Source organism: Populus euphratica, unplaced genomic scaffold, assembly GCF_000495115.2.
Source record: "Populus euphratica unplaced genomic scaffold, PopEup_1.0 scaffold6.1, whole genome shotgun sequence".
In the NCBI taxonomy this organism is placed as follows: domain Eukaryota; kingdom Viridiplantae; phylum Streptophyta; class Magnoliopsida; order Malpighiales; family Salicaceae; genus Populus; species Populus euphratica.
Window position 1 is genome coordinate 884,078 of NW_011499849.1, and position 22,736 is coordinate 906,813.

A 22,736-nucleotide genomic window follows, 5' to 3' on the forward strand; every position below is an offset into this window, starting at 1 on the left:
AATTTTCCCGCGATGTTTATTTTAATAGCTATAAAATAAAATAGGCTTTGATAACGATGCCAGTGTAGTAAAAAAATACAATATACGAGTAGTAAAAAAAACATATAATTTGAGTTTGGTGTAAAATAAAAGGATTGGCAATCGAAGTTTATCTTGCGGTGATGAGGAGGGGTATGCGTGGCATACTAGCTACTATACAGGTATCACAATGACATGAGTGATCCATAGAGAAACTTAACAAATATGAAGGTAAAATACTTTTCTAGATGTCATTTTACCTAATCTCTTACGGGTACAACAAGTGCATACACTAGGAGTGCCCGATGACAACGGTAGTGGAGTCAAGTGTGTTACCACAGTTACTAAGACTTGTTGGGTGACACCTAATTGGTAAGTTGTTGAAGGCCTGTCTAAGTATGAGTATTTGTTGTAATAGGTAGATTTATCTTATGTCCTAATCTAGACATGTCTTGGTTATATGTCATGAAAATGAGTTTTAGAAATTAATGAATTTCTTGTTAGTTTTCCACAAATGACACCAATTGATAAGATCTAATGTCCAAGATATTTAAATAACATTAATGTACTGGATAATTGGTTGGTCTCCTGGTTCAAGCCATTTGATTCATTCTTCACGGTGAATGTATATAGTGACTTGATATGAAAAGCTTAGAGGGTTGGTAACTAATAGCAAGTGATGTTTGGTAAGTCAGGTAATCAGTAGTTGTGATGGTGGCGGGTGATGTCTGGTAAACTAGGTGATCGGTATCTATGACCGTGATAAGTGGTATATGATAAGTTAGGTGACCGATAGTTGTAATAGTAGCAGGTAATGTTTGGTAAGTCAGGTGGTAGTAGTAAGTAGTGTCTAATAAGGTATGTGATTAGTAGTTGGTACATGTAAAATATCCATTTTTTACAAATACGAGGACTCTCTAACGATAAAGTCAGTAATTTTATAAAGAGAGGGAGTATAATGATACTTTAGAGAGATAAAATATTAAAATATAAATGCTAAAAACATTAAGAATCAAGAGATTGTGAATCTTTGACTTTAAAGATTCATGGTATGGTTATAGCCCATAAACCTTGTCGTTTTGTGCAGAGAGTGGTTGAAATGTAATTTTTTATATGTGATATTTTAAATTGTATTTTGTTTAAAATAATACATATTGGATCAATATAAAATATTATTATTTAGGGTCTTGAAAAATTTTTATGAGTTTTTAAAGCCCATTTAAGTATTTTTTTATCCATTTTATTTAGATCCATAAAGGCTAATAATTTCTTAATCACGGTACAATAGTGATGTTGATCCACCTGCGAAAACATATCATCTAGTTTGTGGCTTTTTAATGAGAAAAAGAAAAAGAGAGAGAAGGAAAATAAAGACGTGAATGTTTAGAAAAGCACATAGTAATTCTTGACAGCTAAGCATAAACTAAAAAAAAAACTTGTAACATTTTGATGAGAGGATGGAATGATCCTAGGAAGCAACATGTAAACCTAGTGATAAATTGTTTAAACCCTAAGCAGAAAATAATAATTTTTTTACGAGTAATGGTGAAATTGCTTGATAAATTGATGTAAAACTCTGAATAAGTTAAAAGAAAAAAATGATGGGCAAATTCATAATTTAGGAGAAAGTGATAGGCAAACTTGCAATTGAGAATAAAGCGAGGGGCGGAGTGGTAGTTTAGTGGAGCCAAAAAATCAATTCTCTTTGCAATAAAATAAGATATTTAAAAAAGTACAGTTAAAATCTTGATATCAATTTCATTATTGATATAAATAGATTTCTCTTTACGAGGAGTTTTATGGAGATGATTACGAGCTTTAATCTTATCAAAAATAATAGTTCACAGTTTATAAAAAAAATATTGATCTTGATTTTGAATTTTTAAGACTGTTTTAGGATGTCTTGGCTTTAGAAGTGGGTTATTAAGACTATGGAAAGTTTTATGTATTTTTTAGATGGAAATTGATTGAATAATGAGTTTTTTTTTTGTGTTAAAATGCCTTGAAAACCAATCTTTTAACCACCTTTAATAGTTGGAAATAGTAGTGAGATATAAAATATTGTTTGTCCAAGCAAACAACATGTTATTTATCATATTATTTGAAAATAAAATATATTAGGTTGACATCGTGTCGTCCACCCATTTTAAAAAATAAAATAAATGCATATACTTCGCGTTTCAAGCACATGCACATTTGGGCTCACTTTCTCGAAACCAGGCACATAGGTTTGGCATTCCAAGCCCACGCTTATATGGGCTTCTTTTCTTCGAGCTAAGTGCACGGGTCTTTCCTTCCAAACCTATTCCCTCCCAGCCCCTTTTACCTTTCTTTTTAAAAAATAATTTATATATTTCCAAAATGATCTTACTATACTAAAGAAAAGTTATGGCTATGCTAAATTAAAAATGAAATGCATAAATAAAAAGTCAAAATTTTGACTACTCAAATACCTTTTACTCTTAAATTTAAAATAATTTTTCTGTGATGTTTATTTTACTAGCTATAAAATAAAATGAAATAGGCTTTAATAACGATGCCAGTGTAGTAGAAAAAACACAATATATAAGTAGTAAAAAAACATATAATTAAGTTTGGCATCAAATAAAAGGATCGGTAATCGAAGTTTATCTTGCGGTGGTGAGGATGAGTATGTGTGGCGTACCGACGAATATACAGGTATCACAACAACATAAGTGATCCATATAGAAACTTAACAAATATGAAAATAGAATACTCTTCTAGATGTCATTTTACCTAATCTCTTATAGGTACAGTAAGTGTATACATTGGGAGTGCCCAATGGCAATGGTGATAGGGTTAAATGTGTTACCACAATTGCCGGAACTTGTTGGGTGACACCTAATTGGTAAGTTGTTGAAGGTCTGTCAGAGTATAAGTGTTTGTTGTAATTGGTAGATTTATCTTATGTTCTAATCTAGATATTTCTTAGTTGCGTGTCATGAAGATGAGTTTTAGAAACTAATAAATTTCTTATTATTTTTCCACAAATGACGTCAATTGATGGAACCTAATATCCAAGATATTTGAATAACATTGATGTGTTGGATAATTGGTTGATCTCTTGGTTCAAGTAATTTGATTTATTCTTCATGGTCAATGTATATGGTGACTTGATATGAAAAGCCTAGAGGGTTAATAACTAATAAAAGGTGATGTTTGGTAGGCTAGGTAATCAGTAGCTGTGGTGGTGGCGGGTGGTATCTGGTAAGCTAGGTGATCATTACCTGCGACCATGATAAGTGGTGTATGATAAGTTAGGTGACCGATAGTTGTAGTAGTAACAAGTAATGTTTGGTAAGCCAGGTGGTAGTAGTAAGCAGTGCTTGATAAGCTAGGTGATTAGTAGTTGATACCTATAAAATATCAATTTTTTATAAATGATAAAGTCAGTAATTTTATAGAGAAAGGAAGTATAATGATATTTTAAAAAGATAAAATATTAAAATATGAATGCTAAAAATATTAAGAATTAAGAAATTATGAACCTTTGACTTTAAAGATTCATAATGTGTTTATAGCCCGCGAACCTTGTCACTGTGCGAGAGAGTGGCTGAAATGTAATTTTTTATACGTGATATTTTAAGTTGTATTATATTTAAAATAATACATATTGGATCAATATAAAATACTATCGTTTAGGGTCTCATTTTTTTTTTTGATAAGTGTTGAGCTCAGGGTGTGGACCTAAGCCCATAAGAGTTTTTAAAGCCCATTTGAGTATTTTTTTTATCAATTTTATTTAAATCCACAAAGGCTAGTAATTGCTTAATCATGGTACAATAGTGATGGTTAATCCACCTGCGAAAATATATTATCTGGTTTGTGGCTTTTTAATGAGAAAAAAAAAAGGAAAATAAAGATACAAATGTTTAGAAAAGCACATAATAATTTTTGACGGTTAAGCATAAACTAAAGAAAAGACTTATAACATTTTGATGAGAGGATGAAATGATCCTAGGAAGCAATATGCAAACCTAGTGATAAATTATTTAAACCCTAAGCGAAAAATAATAATTTTTTTACAAGTAGTGGTGAAATTTCTTGATAAATTGATGTAAAACTCTGAATAAGTTAAGAAAAGAAAATGATGGGCAAACTTGCAATTGAGAATGAAACGAGGTGTGGAGTGGTAGTTTAATGGAGTCAAAAAATCAGCTTCGCTCCCTCCACTTACATTTCTGGCTTATTAAAAGAGGATGAATAGAAAAATTTCAATTTATTTTTATCTATAGGCCAACAATCAAAACATGGAACAAAGAGGGAAAGAGGTGTTGTTTTCTCCCCCTCCTCCTCCTTTTTTTACAAATAAAAAATCATGGGTGTTTGTGGGTAAGTTATTATAGTTAGATTAGAAGAAAAATCTAGAGAAGTGGGTACTTAAAAAGAATTTACTAGCTTGAAAGGGAAGGGTGGTTCTCGAGCTTCATTTTTAAAATACACTAAAATTGATCAAGAGGAGGAGATAAAAAGTGTTATTTTCAGTTATTTTAATTTTATTTTTGATTTTCATTGAGAGATGAACATCTTTAAGTGTTGTTTTTTAAAGAAGAGAGGGTTAAAGTTAGTTGTAATTAACGGTGGAAATGGAATTTTGATTGAAGTCTCTTTGTAATTTTGTTTTAAGATTTGAACAAATTATAAAGCAAACTCATGTTTTGAAAAATAATTTTGAATGACCAAAAACACCATGGGTGGCAGGCCACGATGGTCTTTATTAGAGATGGAAAATCGTGTTAAAAAATGGATTGAATATGTGGTTGGGTGTAAACTTAATGTAAAATTGATCCATCTCATGACTTAATATGGATGTGTGTAGGACGAATAGGTAAGTGGATATGGTGTTGGGAGTTTCATAATTATATGTCACAAAGATAGATTGAATGTGTCGTTGTGTGTAAACCTAGTGTAGAAATAATCTACGATGTTTGTAGCTCTTATGGACGTGTCTTGGAAGAATAAGCAAGTGGAAATAATTTAATTTTTTTGTTTTTTTTTTGTTTAATTTTATTGGGTAGTTTTTTTTTAATTTTATCCAATTTTAATTTTTTAATCTATAAATAATCTATTAAATTATATATGTTTCTTCTATAATTTTTAAATTTTTTAAATTTGATACTAATTATTTTAATTACTAATTAATTTGTTTGAGTTTTTTTTTTTATTTTCAAATTTCTTCCTCATTAGATTTGTTTTTCTAAAATTTTATCATCATTCTTTTGTTGTTTTTGTGAGTGTTTTTTTCAACATTTTCATTATTTTAAATTAAATTGATTTAAAGTTAAGTTTCTTAAATTAAATTAGGTACATAATTTAACGAGTTCTAAGTTTTTAAGATAAGACCTGGTTTAGAAGGTTTATCTGAATTTACTCGATTTTTTTTTGAAGTTTTGCTTTATTATTTTGTATAGTTCATCTTCTATTTGGTTAACATTGAATTGATAATTCAAATAGATTTAAATATATATTTTTTTATTATTTAAATTACCATTTAAATCAATAACCCAAATTTGATTTTTTTTACATAAAAAAAATTTTCTTAGCCAACATTGAAGCACTGATAATTATAGTTGATCACTTTTTATTCGGTTCGGTTTTTATCAAAAAAATAACCAAAACTAGTTTTTTTAAAAAATCAAAATCGAACCAAAACTAGTTCAAACCCACCAGTTTTAGTTTAGTTATGTGATATTGGGAAAAATAGTTCAAACTGGTTTGACTTAATTTTTTTGTTTGACTTGGTTTTTTCTAGTCTTTTTATTTGAGTAAGGTTTTTTTTTGTTTCGGGCTTATAAAATCAAAACCGAATTAAACCGATTATTTTTTTAAAAATATAATTAATTTTTTTAAGATTCAGTTTTTTTAATTACTTTTATTTTTATTTTCTTAATTTAATTAGTTTTTTTATTTTTTTAATTAATATGTGTATGTATGTACGGGTGTGTGTATATTTTTTTCGAGTTGGCATCCTTTCCGATTTTCCATAACAACATCCCTCCACCACGTCTTGATGAAAGAGAAAGAGGAAGAAGAATAGGGGTGACGTGTACAAGCGCGGCATATTAGGAGGGAGACTCCTGCTTGCTCTCTTTTGGACCTCCCCCTTTTTTGCTTTACCAGCGGGTTTCCGTTGGAATTTCATTTCTCTTCCCCCATCCCTAAACATTCCAAAAAAGTAAAAAAATAAATAAAAAATCGTGAGAAAGAGAGAGAAGAAAATAGAAGGAAAAAAGAAAAAGAAAAAAAAAGAAAAGAAATCCCCTTCACCCCACCCCACGGGAGGCAACAAAAGACAAGAAAGAACTAGAGTCTCCCTCCGTTCCCTTCTTCACGCTTCTCTTGCCCTCGCTCCTCATTGTCTTCCCATCACCTTTTCAAACATCTAAACAAGGCACATTATGTGATTTTGTGATTCCTGGACGATCAAGTGATGACTAACAACAAAAACACGGAATCGTCCAAGGTTTATTTGCAAAATGATTTCTTATTCTTGTTTTCCTTTTCTTTTAATTCACAACGTGATTCATAATGACGTAAATGTAGGGAGACGGCGGCCCTCCTCCTCCACCTCCACCTCCAGCACCAGGGCAACTAGACAATATGCGTTTTCACGGTGGCAATGCGGTAATTTCCCCCTTTTGCCCACTCTTTTATTTTTCTCAAGACCAGGATCATAATGATTGCTGATCAGGTAGCTTATCTAGATGATATCGATTTTTAGTTTTGGCTTCATGGATCGGAGTCTGTTGCTTCTTTTTTTCTCAAGTATAATAATCTATGCTGCAGATTTTCAAGAGCGGGCCGCTTTTTATTTCATCCAAAGGTGCGTGTTATATTTTTGGTTTTACGAATTTTCTCACGCTTAATTACAAGTGGCAAGACATGCATGGAACGGAGACAAAAAATGTTGTTGACTTGTGTTCAATCGACTACAGTTTATGATGATATTCTTTTTTCTGATTTTAGTTTCATCCCAGTTGGAGCTGGCTTGTTTTTGGTTTTTATTTCGATTTTGTAGTTTTATCCTGCTATGCTATTGTACTGTCATAGAAAGAGATAATACACAGAGAGAGAAGATGGGGTTGCGAGTTCTTTAATCTAAAGAGACATTTCCTAAGATACTTGATTAGACACTGCAGATATTACTAAAGAGGCTTTTCTTAACATACTTGATTAAACACTGCAGATATTATGTACACAGATAGTAACATTGTCACTTTCTTGAGGATCCAATCAAGAAAACCAAGCCTTTTCTTTTGAGAACAACTGTACCGTGAGCGTTTGAATGTGCATTTCCGAGAATCTTTGTTCACTCTGGGGTTATATTTTTTAACCCTGTGTTGTACAGGAATTGGATGGACATCCTGGAAGAAAAGGTGGTTTATTCTAACAAGAACATCACTAGTTTTCTTCAGAAGCAATCCGGTTAGTAGTTTTGCATATTGTAGTTACTGCATCTTTTTAATTTGCCTTCTCATATGTTTTACTGGCAATGGTGGTAATTCTTATAATTATGGAAGTTTAGCCCCCACCCTTCCAGCATTGGTGCACTGTTTTTTCTTTGCCATGTAACCTTCACCACAGCATTTTTATTTTATCAGAGTGCTATTCCTCAGAAGGGGAGTGAAGTGAACCTGACCCTCGGTGGTATTGACCTCAACAATTCAGGCAGGTTGGCTTGCTTTTTCAAGTTAGACACTGCTAATCAAGCACTCTTCTCATTGTTTTTCACAACTGGAAGTAGTTTCCTAACTTCATGTTTCTTTTGGAACTTCACAGTGTGGTTGTCAAAGCAGATAAAAAGCTCTTGACTGTTCTCTTTCCTGATGGCCGTGATGGACGGGCATTCACTCTCAAGGTGATGTTTTTTTTGCTTCTTTGTGATCCATTTTGACATTGTTTTAGATAGCATTTCTGATATGTATTCACGTATAATCTCCTTAGGCTGCAAAAGAGTTAAGCCTAAGGGTATTCACTTGGCTTGAGCTTGATCCAGGTTGTAACTTGGCAAGGAACAAAGATCAAGCTTTCCAGCTTAGTGTCTAGCTTAGTTTTCATTAATTATTCAGTTTTTTTTCCACTATTTGATATGAGAACGCATCAAGCTATTTCACCATACTTGATCTCAAGAACACAAGCAGGTCAATCAGTCATTCATGCAGGTCATAATTGTAACTTTATCAGATGACTCTAGGTGACAAGGTCGCAATTTTAATGCCTTTCGTAAGCTCTATCCATCCCACTAGTTCTTCATCCTACGCATCCTTATTTTTCCACAATGGATTTAACCTACCTAGCTATTCTCAACTTGCAAATCCTACGGGGTTCAGTGAGAATTGGGTGTGCATATTTGTGCTTTGTTTCTGTCTCTTTTTGCAATCTTGATTACATTTTTGTGTTTGCTTTGTGTTGCTGCCACAGGCTGAAACTTCTGAAGATTTATATGGATGGAAGACTGCTCTTGAGAATGCTCTGGCACAGGCACCAAGCACCTCTCTTGTGATGGGGCAAAATGGTATCTTCCAAGATGATCAGGCTGATGGAGCTGACAGTTCTTTGGAACAATGTCAGTATTCATCCTTTCTGGTTAACATCAGTTTACTTTGTGCTTATGTGGTGTGGTTTTTGCATCTAAATTTTTGTATAGTACAGAAAACATAATCACTAGCTGTTGGCTAGATGCATTTAGAAATTACAGTTTTCCTCAGCAACAGTATGATGGAACCACTGAAGATTAGATGGAAAAGGGTTAATGATGATTTCATGGCCTCTAGTTTTCAACCTTTTTTTTTCTCTTATAAGGAGAATTACTGGCCTGCATGCCATTTTCTTTAGGTTTTTTGTTCTTCCGTGACTTCTTGTTTGTTCTTATTTTCTTTTTTTGTGTCATGATTTGTGACGACCAAAAATATGTGAGATTTATAATATTTTGGGGCTGGACATTTTTTTATGAAATTCTGAACTTTGAAACTTTGTTTTTATTTTTCAGATCCGTAAGATATTGACATTTTTTTCCTGTAGTGAAGGATAAGCATCCTGTGAAATCTTTGGTCATTGGCAGACCAATTTTACTTGCTATAGAAGATGTTGATGGGTCCCCATCTTTTCTGGAGAAGGCTTTAAGGTTTATAGAAGACCATGGTAGGTTTCCTTTTCCATTATGTTTGTTATTGCCTTTCCTTGTCCAGATCTCTGGATTACTTCCTTTTCCTATTTCATCAATGGATTCCTTTATCTCGTGGTTGAGAGTTGAGAGATAAAACAGGCAATACCTGGGACGGCATAGTTCCTGTTTTTTTCCTTCTCTGGTACACAAGGATATGATCGTTTAAGTTACCAGTAGTGAATTAATTTGCATGTGCATATGAATATGATCTAAAGATGTTTGTTTTATCAATAGTGAATTAACCATAAGGATGTGATCTCAATGTGATATGTTACTATACCATAGTTCATAGTCTGCACCTTTTCCGTTGCAATTGTAGATAAAGAGTCTGAATATCATCTATACTTAATCCGATGCTTGCTTGTGGAGTGCTGTAATAGGGCCTTCAATAAGCTATGAGTGCTATAATGAATGAGGGAAGTTCGGTGTTGTCTGGCTGGTTGAAACTTGCCCATTTCAACTCTGATTTTTGTTAGTGTCCTCTTATTAACAGTGTTTTCCCATCAAATTTGATGGTGGTGGTACCAAATATGGAAAAAAAATATTTAAACTGCTTTGTAAGTTGCAAGTACTATTCTTTTTCTGCTGGGTTATCTAAACTGTCTCAAAAAATATTCATGAATTGTTAGTTGTGGAGTGAGGAATGACTAAAGACTACTTTCTTCTAGCGTTACAGGCTAGTATGGCTTCAAAATGTTTTTTTACCTCAGACCAATATAACATCCCCCCCCCCCCCCCCAGTAACAAGGATCGGTGTATTCATCCATTTCACTTTTCATCTCGACCTTTTTACCTTCATGAATTTCACAAATAATTGTCTTCTTTATATGAACTTTGTTAATCTAACATTACTTTTAGAGTTTGGAAGACTTCTTTCTTTATTGGTTACTTATGTAATGATATATTTTTGTTTTTCCTCACTTGTCTGAACTTGATTGACTGAACGATTAACAGGAATAAAGGTGGAAGGAATCTTGCGGCAAGCTGCAGATGTTGATGATGTTGAGCATCGAATAAAAGAATATGAGCAGGGTAAGTTTATTCAGATATCCTGTCCTCAGTAAACCTGTACTTTTTGTTTATTACTTTAAAATGCAGGTCCATGCGTTGTGTCTTTTCTCATGTTTCACAATGTAGCCCAATCACACTTTAAAGCTCGGATATACATTTCATTGATTTAAGATTTAACAGTAGCTCGAGAAAATATAAGAATCAAAACCCTCTTTGCTAATGAAGCAGTATAGGCTAGGAAACCAGTTGCGTGGAAATGTCATGGAAATAATATATTTTTAATTTTTTAGTTTCAAACTAATGCTTTTGGTGTGCCTTAGGAACAACCGAGTTCTCTCTGATGGAGGATGCACATGTCATTGCTGATTGTGTTAAGGTATTTCTCTTTCCAGATGCAATATTAGTATTGATTCCTACAAATAACAAATTTTGCAAGCTGTCTTCATGTTTCTTTAATAAATATCGTCTCCCAACATTACAGTATTTCCTCCGAGAGTTGCCATCATCTCCAGTCCCCACATCATGCTGCAATGCACTGCTTGAAGCTTGGCGTAAGTCTGTTCCTGGAGTATGTATTTCATTAATCTTCATCCATTCCTGTTCTGCCTTATGTGTTACTTACAATATTTATGCTGAAAACTTGTCAAGTGCATTATGTATTTTTCAATGCCCAACCATTTTATTTCATGTAAAATTTATCAGTCACAATCTTTACACCCAGTGATACAGTTTGTTTCACAGAAATTGTTTCTTTCATTACCAAATTTAGAGAGTTTTGGAGGACTAAAAAGGTACCGTGACATTACTTGTCGGTTGAATTAAATGGAATATAGTACATGTGTAATGCATGTGCATATATATTCCATCTGTGTTCTTTCTAGTTATCAGCGCTACTTTATGTACATATTTCAGGTATGCGCATTGCATGTGTTGATTATTTAGTGTCCTTTACGTTTACACTTCATTAATCTGGTCATGCTTTTGTTGCAATTGGAATCCTTATGCTATCTCTGAAGGAGTAATATGCTTGGATGTTAAAAATTGAGAATAATGGTGATTGGTTAGATGCAATTTAAAATCTATTAGAAGATTTATTTACTGCTTGTCATCAACAAACTGGTCTGCAGTTAGTTTTAGAAACAATTTTGTGGATTTATGGTTATGTTACTGACTTGCGTCAAAGATCGAGTCTCTTCCCAATCCCATGGTTTTTGTTGAGACATCCTGAGGATCTGTAGATATGCCTTGTCTGATGAAATTTGAAATTTTAATGGGAATTATTCTGTGGAATTTTGCTCAACAATTTTCTTTTGTACCATAGTATTGAATTTTCAGTAGTCTGTGTTATTTAATTTATTAGTCATGTGATTTTCCATTATTGATGATTTTATAATGTTTAGGAACTGATCGTGGCAGTAGGGTAAATGCCATGCGGGTGGCAGTATGTGAAACGTTCCCAGAGCCAAACCGTCGATTATTGCAGAGGTGGATAAATTCTCTCATACTTTTGACATGCATGTTGGAATTTGACACGTTGGAAAAGAGGATTCCAGGATGTAACAAAATATAAATGATATTTGTAGACTGAACTTCATTTTTTAGTCTTGTAGATTTGGAGCATCAAACTATCTCGTTTGTGTTTTCTTTACCTATTTTCTTTCTGGATTGAGGCCTAGATGTTCCTCCTCTGCTCTGCATTTCTTGCATTGATTTTGAATCAGTTTGCTTCATTTTCTTTTTCATGTTCAGAATTCTTCTGATGATGCAAACTGTAGCTTCTCACAAAGCTGTAAACCGAATGAGCACTTCTGCTGTGGCTGCTTGTATGGCACCCTTACTTCTTCGTCCTCTTCTAGCTGGTGACTGTGAAATTGAATCTAATTTTAATGTGGGGGGCGATGGTTCCATTCAGCTTCTGAAAGCAGCAGCTGCAGCTAATCATGCACAAGCCATTGTTATAACATTATTGGAAGAGTATGAAAAAATATTCAGTGTAAGCTGCACGTCTCTGTTGTTGTTTTGACTTGACTATGACATAGCTTCATGTATTACAGACATTGGATGTTTAAAGTAGAAAATTTTTCTTCCTAATCAGGTGTAGATTGGTTCTGACTAACTAAATATTAGCTAGGTTTGAAACACTTTCTGTTTACTTTGGAGCCTAAAATGAATATGAAGCGAGCACCTATCATTTGATGGATAACAAAAGTTAAGCTCAACAGTTTTTTCTTTTTCCAGTGTTTAAATTAGAAAGTTTTTCTTCCTAATCAGGTGTAGACTGGTTCTGACTAACTAAATATTAACTAGGTTTGAAACACTTTCTGTTTACTTTGGAGCCTAAAATGAACATGAAGTGAACAACAATCATTTGATGGATGGCAAAAGCTCAACAGTATTTTCATTTACTATTAATATTCCATAAGGCTTAAAGGCCACTTAACAGCTTTGCAGTTTTAGTTACTGATGCCTTGGAATCTTTATCATCCCGACCTTTGGTTTTAGCAGAAATTACCTCTGAATTTCATTCTGTCTACTTGAGGAACAAGAAATACAAGAATAGCATAAAGCTTGGGATGATACAGGAACTTTATAGCTCAACAGAACAAGAAATGATAGGTCACAGAGGCTGTTGTTAAATGTTATTTGATGGTTACGTACATTTGAAGTTGAATGTCTTGGCCATTCTTTCCCCATGCTGTATTTCTTACTTCATTTGCTGTGAGTTTTTATTTTATGCTTGAATTTGCTTTGCATCTGCAGGAAGGTTCCATGTCCCCAGGACTGTACTCTGATTCAGATGAATGTGGAAGCGAGGATGAGGAGGTAACTGATGATGATGAGTCTTATGTAGATGATGCAACAGAAGAATCTGATGTATATACAGATGATGATCATGACAATGCATCAAGTGGAACCTGCACTCAGAGCAGTGACTCTTGCGAAGATGATCCATCTGACCATGAGGTGCATCCATTGGACTTTCTGACCTGCCTTTTTATACAAAGTGATGATCTTGTTTAAGCCTAGCAATCATCAAACCTTGTGCAAGACATATGGATATAAACCTCCTGCATTTGCAACTCTGGGCATCTTTTCAATGCTCTTGATGCATATTTGCTGCATTGAATCCTTATAATTTGAATATCTTGTTGTATTGTCATCTATGACTCCACTCATTATTGACTTAGTTTCCTTTTGTATTGTTTTTGGTTTGTGAATTGAAAGTTAAGAACAAGAACTATTCTTATTCTGTGTGCATTAAAGATGCAGGGCAGTGATGATCTTAGTTCTGGTTTCAAGTACCCTGAAGCTGAGGTAGACAATGATTTGAAAGTTGAACAAAAGTTGTCATCACATCCAGTTCAAGCTTCATTGCCTGATACACCAGATCAAAGCAACAACAGTTTGGCAATGCTGCCAGATAAGTCAGATGACCTGTCTGTTGATGTTTCTACTGAAACAAGTTTGGAGAATAAGATTGCTGATTATAATGCATCCCCAAATGCTAAAAAAACTACCACTATATCAAATGGACTTGTGCCCGGCAAGCGTCCAACTGTTTGGGGACGTACTGCTGTGAGTGCATGTTATCTAAATTTATGTGTTGGTTCGCCATTTCCTTCAGTTATGCTCCCCAAAATTTAATGTTTTGTGGCTAAATGATTTCTCTTGCGAAAGGGCATTTGACTTTCCACCATGAATTGCTGTCTCATCACAAAGACTTTTTTGTGCGATATAAGCATTTCTAATCAAATTCTTTTTTCCTTTTGGCATGAATTCAGGCAAAGAAGAACCTTTCTATGGAATCCATTGATTACCCTATTGAGGATGAGTAAGTATACATTTCCTCTAAATGGATCATGCTTCTGCTTTCACAAGCATTTTTCTCATGTATTTTTGGTAGCCTTCATGCATCTCTCTCTAATCAAACACGTGGTCAGCATCCTTAGCACTACCACTGCAGTTGGACTTTTTATCCATTTGTTCTACTCTTTGTAGAAGGGATGAATACGGAATGTGTTAGACACAACTTTTTGTTAGTTTAGATGATGTAGTAGGGGCTGGATGCCCATGTATGTAGAACTAACCTCTAATTGATATACTGGCTTACTATTCATCTGTGTTAGTAATTCGGAGAATTTTGGGTTTGAAGCAGGAAGTTCCGTCTGGCACTAGAAAAATTGAATCCCAGTTTATTACCCTCATTCATCTCGAAGATTGATTGGAGTTCGGAATTCTTAGTGTTAGTGGCCTCATCACCATCGGGCGAGGATTTTGTCTATTCTGTTCAATCAGTTCTTATGCTGACTCTAATTTTGGTATATGGTGAAGATTAGAATGCCCTGCTATGATACTTTCTAGCTTAAATGCAGCTCTTCCTTATCTTTTTTCTGTACTTAAATGGTAAAAGATATTATAGCACGAATATTTGTTACATAAATACACACAAGAAACAATGGTGGAACAGTTGTATCTAATCAGAACCTGTGCCATTGTTCTTAGTTGTGTGATTTGTGTAAAAATAATCCACGTGGTACAGTGCCACCCTACTTTTATTCTTTGAATTTTTTCTTTAGCCAGTTCAACTAGGTAATGCTCGGCAAAAGAGCACTTTTATGCATTGACAATATTAAGGCACGTCACATCTTTGTAATGTCTAGCTCCCATGATTTTTATTATGGCTGTAATATAGCACAATTAATAGAACAATCCATGCATCATATTTAAATTACATGATACAGAAACTTTCATAATATGGCATGTTATGTTACATTTTACTTTTGGAAGTGACATAAAATCTTAGTTTTAGTGTCATGGACTGTTTTACTATCTTCAGCCATGCTGATCATCTGACTATTTGACTGTTTAGTGTTGAAATCCAGAAGCTGGAGGCAACTAAAATTGAGATGCAAAATATAATTTCTGAAGAGGTAGGGACTTAAATAATGCCTCTTGATGTCATTATATGGAGATTTCTTTCTTTTTTCACTTTAATAATCTGCTCTATCTTCCTTCATAGGTCAAAGGTAATGCCATTTTGCAAGCTAACTTGGAAAAACAAACGAAGGCGTTTCACGAGTATCGTCTAGCTCTCCAGCAAGACGTATGTTCTATGGAGAAAATTTATTATCCTTTCTATTGTTATTTTGATTCTTTTCCTCTGTTCCTCCCCTTAAGATGATTCTGTTTTGGGGTTGGGGGTGGTGGGGTTGTTTTTTTTTGGGGGTGGGGGGGGGGGGGGTGTTGGTAACTCGAGTCCTTGTCAAGATAGTTTTAGCATATGAAGGCATTAGGAAGTTTTGCAGGAGGAAGCTGTTTCTGAAACCTTTTCATTGGAGATGTCAAGATCGCCATAAAATGATCGCTATTGCATGGTTTTTATTTATTTTTCTATTACAACATTGTGATGCAATGACTATGCCCATGCATTTTCTTTAATGTTGCAAAAGGTTATAGCTCGGAGAAACTCTCTGAACCCCCAGGAAAGAACCTCCAGGAAACTTTGTTTACTTTTCAGCGTGGTCGTGAATTCAATGTCTATATACTCCTAACAAAAAAATTTAAGATCGTTTTAGACCACAAGAATGATCTGGAAATAGAAGCTGCTGCTTTGACTTTTCTATCATGTCTCTATTTTTTTAAGAACCATGCTACATGCCACGACCGGTTATGACACTAATGGGTCACCAACTGACAGGAGTAAAAAGTCATAAAGTTGCAGTTAATTAGAACTATGACTTCGTGTCTGTTCATGACTCATTCATGCCATAATTTTTGTCAAATATTTCTTCATTCATTTTTCAGTGCATGTAGATTACAATTCATAGTTGTTTCTGACTCAGTAAACTACAAATACTAGATTGATTGAAAGATTTCTGGGGTTCTTGAACTGAGGACTTACCTTGTATTTACAGGTAGCAAGACTACAGGAACAGCTGCAAAAGGAGAGAGAGAAGAGAAAATTTCTAGAAGCAGGACTTAACACTTCCAAGGGACCCTTGCAAGTTCCAGTCACAATTGATGAAAAAGTCAGCTCACCTCTTCTGTAACTAGTATAATTGGTCTTGATTGTTGCATTGAATTCTTAACTTAATTATTGTGCTACAGATGAAGGCAGAGCTTGAGGAAATAACTCAAGCAGAGGCAGATGTTGCCAATTTGAAGCAGAAGGTTGATGATCTACAGGCGCAGCTTAATCAACAGGGTGATGAATGCTCTGGTTCTATGCATGGTTTGGGCAATCAGCCGAATGCTTCATTACATAAGGCAAAAGGGTAATGTTTTTTCCATGCCTCGTATCTGATTCTTTTTTAAAATTTCTTTTGAAGAGGACTGGACAGACAGCAAATGATTTGTGCATGTGATAAAAAGAAACTAAAGAAAGGCATGCTTGGACGCGGGTGTGGGTGTGCTGCTGTTGTTAATATTGCCTTCTTGCAGGAATGGTGAAGAGAAGAATGCTGAAGCTACTGCTTCTTCACAATTTGGACGTTCTGCAAGCAAGGTATGCACTTGCAGCAGATGGCTAGACCTATCTTATTAGCCCTCTAAATCTGTCCATCCCAGCCCCTTGAATATCAATAAAATGTTGCTTGCCTGTACATCTCTTATACTTCTTTCTTTCTAGTCTCATGTATAAATGTAGAGGTCAATTTGTCTCTCCAAGTTAGGTATTGATAGACAATTATAAAATTACGGAGTTTACCTTTAAAGCCACTAGGAAAAGATACGTGCCATCACATTAATGCCTCTTTTTTTTTTCCAAGTTTGCCTCTGTTTCTTGGCTTAATTTTCTGAAACTATAATGGCAAATTTCTTCAGATGTTAGAGAATCGTGATTAAGTTGTGCATGGCAGCCGAAACCTTTTATTTTAAGATTGGGATGAGATTAATAGATTGTGAGAAAATCTATAGTGGGAGCTTCTCAGGATGCCTAATCAACATGTTGACCTTCAGCTCTTCCAATTTATTCTCTTTGATAACATGGATTAAGTTAACTATGGAGGGTTCCTTGTGGCAGGATACGTGTATGGATGGAGCTGAAACCCAGCAGCTGGATTCAAAACATTGTGGCAACCCCAGACCCATTTTTTCAACCAATTCCAAGAGGTCTGGTGCAAGGAGTGAGGTAGGCCGTGAAGCTTTCTAATTGTGCATGGGTACTCTGTGCCAAATCAAATTATTGTCTGGGTCGGATGGGTAAAGATGCCTAGGAAGTAAACATTCTTTGATTTCTGTGGGAACATATGAACGTAATTGCTTATTTCAAGGCCTAAAGCATTTTATTTCATAAAAGTAAACGGTATCAGATATTCATGCCACTTGCCACAACTGTGCCCAATAGGGAGTGAATTCCACCACTTCTGCATTGACGAGTTTGACAACCCGGCTCAACTTTCTGAAGGAGCGGCGTAGCCAGATTGCGAATGAACTCCAGAATAGGGACAAGGGCCGAGGTTCAAATCTAAAACTCGAGAAGGGCCGAGGTTCAGAAATATATTCGGTTCAAAATCTAGAAAGAGGTAAAGGATTGGAATGTCTGGGAGAAGAAGAGGGGAAACCACTTCAGATTTCTGAAAAATCTACAACATCAGATAGTCAATCACTTCAGGATCTAGATGGTGGAAAATATTCTGAAGATCAGCATCTGCGAAGTTTGGAAAGAGGAAAATCTGATGGCCATGTATCCTATAATGCAGGCAGAGGTAAACCTCTGGTGGCTCCAAGGATCAATTCGAGATGATACATGGGACTCTAATTTTGTGTCGAGGGGGCATAGCTTATGTCCTCAACAATTTGTTTGAGACAGATATTAGTGATGAGTAATTAGAGAATCTTATGGGATGACAGAGCTGCAAGGTTGATAGATGCCCTTGTCGACACGCTCAAAGTTCTGACTTCGCCATGAGTCCATGATGTATACATATAATAACAATTTCCTTGATGTAAGAACTGTCTGTAATTTAGTTATTGAGTTTTGCTGGTTCAGAGATGATTCAGTAGGGGCAGTTGGGTGTTTTTATAAATTTTGAAAAAAAAAAGCTTAAAATTAATTTTTTTTTATGTTTTGACTTTATGCTAATATTAAAAAAATATTTTAAAAAATAATGCAGTCTTGATCGTTTGTATTGTCAAATGTAATTTTTTATATGGATGGAATCACTAGGCCTTTTGCTGTTGACCTGGGAAAGCAGAAAGATGAGCTAAAAATCAAAAAAATAATACATAGCTTATCTTTCTTTGATTTTACATCACTAATGGAAGAGTCAAATAAATTCTACATATTTATTAAAAGAGCTAAAATGTTAAAATATATTATTTAAATATTATTTCTTTCATTGATTAAACTTTTCTCGATCTTTTTTATATAAAAAAGTTAAAAATATTAATATTAAAAATATTAAAATATAAATTAGTTGTTAAAATGATTTTTTTATTGGAGTCTACATTAAAAAAATTATATTTATACAATTAATAAAGCTATATCATCTATTTGGCTCTTGGAGATTGAAATGTTTTTTAAAAATATATTAAAATATTTTTTTTATTTTTTATATCAACATATAAAAATTATAATAAAGTAATAAAAAAATTAATTTAAATTTTTTAAGCAAAAAAATACTTCATTTTGTAAAGCTTCTACAAGCAGAAGCAAAATAGCTGTGTTAAACATCTTGTAAATAGCTTTAGCCATATAAGAAGATGGTCTGAAACGTGGATGCTAATCTTTGTAAATAGAGTATAATTGTAAGAAACTGATGAGACATTACCAACTCGTGAGATAGGGAAGAACATAATCAAACCCCATAAACTGGAAATTTCTTGCAACTTCAAAATCTCATGAGGCAGTACAAAGGAACAAGTCATTTCCAGAAAATGAGGGGACCTTCCTGGAAAGACCAGTTGAGTTTTGACAGCAAAAGGTAGGTGATGGAGAGAAGATACTCGTTAAAATAAACGACACGCCACGTTCTGCGGTGACGGTGAAACGATTAGTCTGAAAGTCCGCGTGATCTATAGGTTCCACGTGTTCACCACAAGTCCTCCTAACAAAAACCACGACAACCACTTTTTATTGGCGAGAGGCGACGGAAGCATTTTAAATTCCAATACCTCTGAAGATCTTTCAGACCGGCGTCAGATAGTTTTTGGTATTTACAGTTCAAGGTTCAAAGAAAGACGGCAACACAGCTCAAGCAATCCTTAACCAAACCCAATTAAAAGTCCTAAATTAGCTTTTCATAGCCGCGTTAATTTTGTCACTGAACAAGAATTAATTTGCTTCCCAATTTGAATAATTCAACAAATAATTCGGAAAGATGTCCCATCGTTAAACTTTTCAACGAGCATCAAATCATACTCTTGAGAAATTAGGAAAAACATTTTTCTATAAACTCCTCATATTAATAAGATTAACGGTACATTAATTTTTTTTAATTATCATCATCTTAATAGCAATAATACTAATAATTATACCGATAGCCCAAACTTAGTATCTTCTTCGTCATCGTCATCAACTACCTAGAATTCTTTGAGCAACTTTCTAACCTGCTCGAGAGTCACAAACAAAACCACAGTAAAAGGACCCTGCCTTGAAATTGTAGGTATAAAGCCCTTATAAAGGGACATAACCCCTTCAGCTTTCACGGTCTTCATTGCGCAATCGATAGCTCCTCTGTAAGGCGCAGCTTTCCCTGGCTCCACTTTCATATTCATTACCCTAGTCTTAATCACATCCACCGGATTCGATGCCACCGCCGCCACAAAACCGGCAGCAAAACTCGCCGTCACGTGAGTCCCTAACCCATCCCCCATCACTCCTTTCTCCACTATCATTTCCTTTATCTGATCATACGATGCCAATTGCGATGCTGTGACAATCATCGCGCGGTTCACCGTAAGAGATGACCCGCGCCACAGGCTAGTTACACCTTCCTGCTTCGACATCCTCGTGATGGCGTCAATCACGCTTTTATAGTTCCGCCTTTGGGACACGGGTAAACGTCCGTCAGCTTGCATTCTAACCATTGCCACGTCAGCTGGATTGCCGACAGCCGCTCCGATCCCTCCGGCGATCAAACCAGCGGTTATTTTGCTCAACAATGGCATGTTTCCTGTCTCCGGATTGGTCCATTTCTGCTTCAGAACATCGTAGAGCCCCATACGGGTAGTGGAGTAGAGAGTCTGGCGGAGGACGGTGGCGGAGACGCCGGAGTAGAGAGCGGCGACACCTTCTGACCGGATGATGCGGACGCCGACAGAAATTGGCCCCACGCGCGTTGGTGGTGGTGGGGGAGGGACATGGATGGAATTATGAGGGATCGCGGCGGGGTTAAGGGCATAGGCAGGGCGGAGATTGTGAGCCTGTGGGTTGGGTAAGTTTTCGCCTTGGAGCTGCATACGGACCTTGATTAGATCCAAAGGGTGAGTGGAGCACCCAGCAACAATCGATGCAATACCTCCTTCAACAAAACCCTTCACACCCATGATATGATTGATTAGTTTGATAGATTAAAGGTTTTCCCGTTACCAGTTGGGTTTCAGGTTGCTGGAGATGTGGAAATGGGAATGAAGGCTAAAAGCAAAAGAAGAAGAATGGGGGACGTTTCGTCTTTGAGACATATGCCAGATAAAAATAGGGCGAACAAAATAGGAAAGAAAGAAAGGATGGTTCTGAGGGCAGGAGAGCAAGGGAGTATTTATAGGGTGTTGCCGGAGGAGAGAATAGGAAAGTTGTAAAGAAATTCGATGCTTTGGCCTTGGAATGGTGCGCGTATGGAAAGTGGGAACTGTATGAATATAAAACGCGGTTTGGTGGGGTTGGAAAGCCTAATTTTAATTGTTTTTTCTTAAAAAAAAACATTAATTTTTATTTTTTAAAACACGCTCCATCTCATTGCCAAACAAATGAACAAATGGCACTCCAGGTTTACGAGGCTCGGCGGAACTGAGCGCGGCTTCTTAACTGCCCTGGCCTGACTTTTCGTTTTATTAAAAAAAAAAAATTATTGTCCTTTGACTCACGTTTTACTTTTCATCCTACCTTATAGGAGAGAGCTAGCTTGCTAGCACACCTTTCCATATTTCTTTATTTTTTTAATGTTATTTATGGTATTGACACCGTAAGGACGGTTTATGGTTTTTGAAGATGTTTGGAAGTTTGCAAATGATAATTTTTAAAATTATTTTTTTTATTTTAAAATATATTAAAATATATATCTTTTAAAAAAATATATCTTTTATATTAACATAAAAAAATTAAAAAAATCATTTTAAATTACAAAATATTTAAAAAACACCATTTAAAACACACGGACCCGATCCTCGGTCCTTTGCAGCAACAGCCCAGAAAAGGATTCGTGATTGGGCCTAGAAAGCCCATTACCATTGGCTAAATTCAGTTTGTATGTCAGCTATGAATTACTCTGGCAGCGATCAATATGGGATCTGTGTCATAAATTTCGGGCTGTGGTAATTTGTGTTTTATTCTAAAGGTGAGAAAAAGAGTTACGTTTTGTCTTTCTTCCTTTTACCATGAGACGGCAAAGGTGTTGTGGATGGAAAATATTGTTTTGACAAATTAATAATAATTTGGACGATGGTTATAAAATGTTGATGGCGACGAGGAAGTGATAAATAGGCTGTGCCAGCTGTAAAAGCAGCAGTGGCATATGATGGCAGCGGAGAAGATGCGAGCAAGATGTGACGTTGGCAATCGCAACTAGGAGCTTAATTAATGAGCCTTTGTGCATGCAACGAGTAGAACCCTTTCTAAGGTTTGGATTCGAGATATCTTGATGAAAATCTCCTGTGTTAACCGTTAGATCGTCCTCTCGTTTAGAGATGTGTTAATTATTGTTTAGTGATTATTTTTAAAGAATTTTTTATTTAAAATGATATTTTTTTTATTTTTAAAAATCATTTCTAATATTAACACATTAAAATAATTTAAAAAATTTTAAAAATAATAATTTTAAAAAAATTCAAGTTTTATCTCGACCCATTTAAAACGCATCACTAATCAGGGGCGTAATAAATGGAATTTTTTAAGGTAGTCAATGTTAATGAACCACCATCGGGCCCTTTAAAAATCCGATAATTGACACATGTCGAAATCATATGAGCTTTTCTTAATGGACCCCACTAGAACTGTTCTGGGAGCCAAAAGAGAAAGTAAAGAGCTAGTAGTCAGATTTGTTACGGGATAGGTTTTTGGTTTTTTTATTTTAGTTTTGATAAATTCATTTTGGTTTTTAACTAGTCGAATCTCTAGAATTTAAAACCGATCCCAAACACAAATATGATTTAGTTTTTTTTTTTTTGAGTTGAAAACTTTGTTTTTTCGGCTGTGAAAGGCAAAAAAATAATGATTAAATAATTAATTAAAGTTATTGTAAGTAATAAAGTGTATATTAGTAAATAAGAAAATTCCTCTAGTAACTAATGCTCCATTTTATTTGATGATCAGAACATGTATCAACAGTGAGTGGAATGGGAATATCATGGCCAAAAACTTTGT

The 22,736-nt window shown here is 34.9% G+C and overlaps 2 protein-coding genes across 5 annotated transcripts; one reads left to right on the forward strand and one right to left on the reverse strand.

The window, feature by feature from the left end:
- Positions 1-6,084: 6,084 nt before the first annotated feature.
- Positions 6,085-18,277, forward strand: REN1 (Rho GTPase activation protein (RhoGAP) with PH domain-containing protein). Of its 4 annotated transcripts, none has more exons than XM_011018602.1 (24): positions 6,085-6,502; positions 6,583-6,663; positions 6,826-6,862; positions 7,388-7,464; positions 7,641-7,711; positions 7,819-7,897; positions 8,461-8,605; positions 9,061-9,180; positions 10,160-10,237; positions 10,537-10,592; positions 10,698-10,767; positions 11,617-11,701; positions 11,966-12,209; positions 12,977-13,180; positions 13,481-13,792; positions 13,999-14,048; positions 15,087-15,147; positions 15,237-15,320; positions 16,132-16,245; positions 16,325-16,491; positions 16,658-16,721; positions 17,238-17,345; positions 17,594-17,673; positions 17,704-17,783. In XM_011018602.1, exons 1-23 carry the CDS (start codon positions 6,470-6,472, stop codon positions 17,630-17,632), a joined length of 2,379 nt encoding a protein of 792 aa, XP_011016904.1. In that variant the 5' UTR covers positions 6,085-6,469; the 3' UTR covers positions 17,633-17,673; positions 17,704-17,783. The 4 variants fall into 4 exon arrangements, with proteins under 4 accessions (XP_011016904.1, XP_011016903.1, XP_011016901.1 ...); XM_011018601.1 differs by having other exon boundaries at positions 6,086-6,502; positions 17,562-17,673; positions 17,704-18,277; XM_011018599.1 differs by having other exon boundaries at positions 6,086-6,502; positions 17,562-18,277.
- Positions 18,278-19,416: 1,139 nt separating this feature from the next.
- Positions 19,417-20,966, reverse strand: DIC2 (dicarboxylate carrier 2). The gene has a single exon (XM_011018603.1). The coding sequence runs from the start codon at positions 20,702-20,704 to the stop codon at positions 19,739-19,741; it is 966 nt and encodes a 321-aa protein (XP_011016905.1). The 5' UTR covers positions 20,705-20,966; the 3' UTR covers positions 19,417-19,738.
- Between the last annotated feature and the right edge of the window lie 1,770 nt (positions 20,967-22,736).

Coding starts and splice junctions, on each gene's coding strand:
- REN1 (XM_011018599.1), top strand. CDS start 6,470: ATGACTAACAACAAAAACACGGAATCGTCCAAG. Junction 7,898..8,460: donor GACGGGCATTCACTCTCAAG/GTGATGTTTTTT, acceptor TTGCTGCCACAG/GCTGAAACTTCTGAAGATTT. Junction 15,148..15,236: donor AAAATATAATTTCTGAAGAG/GTAGGGACTTAA, acceptor CTTCCTTCATAG/GTCAAAGGTAATGCCATTTT.
- DIC2 (XM_011018603.1), bottom strand. CDS start 20,704: ATGGGTGTGAAGGGTTTTGTTGAAGGAGGTATTGCATCGATTGTTGCT.